The sequence below is a fragment of the Nanorana parkeri genome, unplaced genomic scaffold, assembly GCF_000935625.1.
Source record: "Nanorana parkeri isolate BGI_ZX_2015 unplaced genomic scaffold, ASM93562v1 scaffold1082, whole genome shotgun sequence".
NCBI lineage: Eukaryota > Metazoa > Chordata > Amphibia > Anura > Dicroglossidae > Nanorana > Nanorana parkeri.
This window is the reverse complement of record NW_017307350.1, coordinates 530473-533522: the sequence shown is the minus strand read 5'-3', so window position 1 is coordinate 533522 and position 3050 is coordinate 530473. Positions and strand designations below refer to the sequence as shown.

The 3050-nt window shown below is 40.2% G+C and overlaps 1 protein-coding gene across 1 annotated transcript in view; it reads right to left on the bottom strand.

The window, feature by feature from the left end:
• SLC18B1 (solute carrier family 18 member B1) overlaps positions 1-3050 on the bottom strand; it is a 51228-nt gene that overhangs the window by 36352 nt on the left and 11826 nt on the right. Inside the window, exon 2 of the mRNA XM_018567679.1 lies at positions 1451-1615. Within this exon, the coding sequence (XP_018423181.1) occupies positions 1451-1606 (156 nt within the window). The 5' untranslated portion in view covers positions 1607-1615. The remainder of the gene's footprint in view (positions 1-1450; positions 1616-3050) is intronic.

The window sequence follows — 3050 nt, the reverse complement described above, 5'->3', positions numbered from 1 at the left end:
GCATACACATGTACAATTCAATAAGCATAAAAGACCTCATAGGCAACCCAACAGCTACCTAATGGACAGCACACATGGTAAACTGGCATTGCTGCAAATTGCAAAGCAGTGGATTAACGGTTAGCCTTCAACAGGGAGTAGTGATACTGGCAGGATTTCCAAGTACAAAACATTGCAATAGATTCACACACAAAAACCCAATTTGCTTGAGAAAAAACTGTATATAGTGAGGCCTGATGCCAAACATACTGAAAAATGTATTTTGGGTTTATATACATTTTTAGCAATGGGTAATCTAAAACCTACATTATATTTAAATAGTTTTGCAAAGCTAGGTTTACAATTATGCCAGGATTGATAAATAATATTAGGCAGAAAAACATATCTTTCAAAAGGAGAAAATGCTGCTCTAGGCATCCCACAAACTGGTCACACGCCTAGGTCTTGGCCCTTGGTTTCTGCTGATGGGAAGGCTCAGCCAGCTTGAGCTCCGATTCTTACTTTTTTACTTTACAGGTGCCTAAATTTTTTTATCTGTCCTAAGGCATGCTGAACATAGCTTGCATCTACCAAGACAGAGTCTGGAATCATCAGCAAAGCATTTCTTCCAGAAAAGCCATCCGGTACTGAATCTAAGACAATGATTCTGACCAATAACAGAAAAAAACTAATTATTTCTGTGTAATGATTCAGAGATGTTAGTGCAATGGGTAAGTATGGTAAAATAATGGGCCTAAAGACTATTGGAAAAATAAATTTACACCCGCCACAACCCTAAAACTACACAGCCGCAGAGGCTTCAGTCACTGGGTCTGTATCAGATACAGTCCTTTGGCAGAGCACATAATATGCAATAGCAGCCACGTTTGCATGGTGGCAGCTAGAGTGAGCATGAAACTGCTGAAAGGTACATGCTTCTCTAGTTTAGTAGTACGGCAACAAGGTGCGTCAAAAATGTTTTCTTCAAAAATGCTTTGGGTCTACTTTAGATGTCAACATTTATTACAATCATTACGTAAAAGTATATCTAAGCCCACACTTGAAACCATGGCAGTATTTTTCCCTTACTTTCTGTCCCAGTGATAATCACAAGGACGAATAGAGAGGGTGAGTCTTCCCAGCAAGGACACCGACAGTCATTAAAACCAGACAGAGATTATAATCCTTTCTACTCTATCCAAAACTTTAAAAATGTTTGGCTGCGTAAGGGCAACTTTACTATGAACTAACAGCAGCTTCTGGCTCACTAGGGACTTCAGTATGAAACATACTACAGTGAAGAAATATGAACAGACCATTGGGGCTATGTGTATCTGGAGAAAATCACTCAAGTATCTAGCATTTCACACAAAAAAAAAAAAAAAACACCCATCACGTAATATTGTTATGATCAGATCTAGGACCCAATCCTGAAATTTAAATGTGGAAAACATTATATCTTTGTTTTTACCTCTTGAGGGAAAAATGGTCCCAAAATGGAATAACATATCATAGAACTAAAGTTAAGTGAAGCGGCAGAAATAAGTGTCAATATCTGATTCTTCGATAGCTTTCTGACACTGTTAGAATTATTATCAGGTGTGTTGTCGTCAGTAAGATCCGTCATCTTGAATATCTGAAAACAAAAACACTAACATGTATTTCAGAATTCATGTATTTGAGAAATGCACAGAATGGATATTTTGTGCTATTTACCTTGTTGCAAATGTAAACAATGTTAGCTACTGATCAGAAAAGGGCATACATTTTCCTGGGAAAAATCTACCTACCTATGAATGTGTCTTGTGCCTGCTAAGACTTCAAATGCCCACATTTCGCAAGTGATGCTCAAAATTTGGACCATCACTTGTATGTATTCATTGATTTATTAAATAAAGTAATAAGCATATATTTGGAGTGTGGGAGGAAACCCAAATACCTGGAGGAATCCCATACAAGTTCAAGAAGAACATACAAACTTCACCCAGAGTGCCAGGGCCAGGATAGGAACCAAGTGGCCGAGTGCTGCAAGGCAGAAGTGCTTACCACTAATGAAGTATATAATGAATGCAATAAGCATAGTTACACAGTCACATTACATTGCATGATAACTGCATTGTGACAACAGTAAGACATAGATACAAGTTTTGAGAGATACTTATCTAGCATCTCCTGTTGCAAGTCTCTGGGAACCAGCCCTAAAACATCAACCACACATCTTGAATAGGGTAGCAGCATGGGGTTGAGAAGGGGAATAGAGCTGTAGGAGACAGTCAACACTAGGGCTGCAACAACTAATCGACATAATCGATTATAATCGATTATTGAAAAAGTTGTCAACTATTTCAATCATCGATTAATCGGCTTCCGATTGGTTGCCCCTGTTCACGGCTCCACACACGCTGCGTGCCACACCTCCTCCCCACCTCAGACCCGCCCGCATCCATGCTCCACACGCCACACCTCCTCCCTGCCTCACGCTCACTGCCCGCCCAAATCCACGGTCGGCACAGGGACGCAGGGAGAAGAAGTAAGGAGGAGCAGGTGTGGGGGGGATGACAGCCGCCGATAAATAGGCCCGATCTCAGAAACAAGTTGCTGGAAGACTGCTCAGGTAAGCCTGCACTTTCCCCACATGGTGCTCTATAATCTATGGCTGGGATAGTGGGATTTGTATTCCTCTATAGTTGATGGTACATTGTGCTGTATATTATACAGACCAATGTACCATCAGCTATAGAGGACTACAAATCCCAGCAATACATTATACACTGTATGTATAATGTATTGCTGGGATTTGTTGTATTCCTATATAGCTGGTGGTATTCTGCATTGCGCTGTATAGAGGACTACAAAACCCAACAATAGTACATTATAGAGCGCAATGCGAAATTCCACCAGCTTTAGAGGACTACAACACCCAGCAATAGTACATTATACAGCGCAATGCAGAATACCACCAACTATAATGTACTATTGCTGGGATTTGTAGTCCTCTATAGCAGGTGCCATTCTGCATTCATTGCTATATAATTTTACACTTTTCATTTCACTATATTGCACACCACACT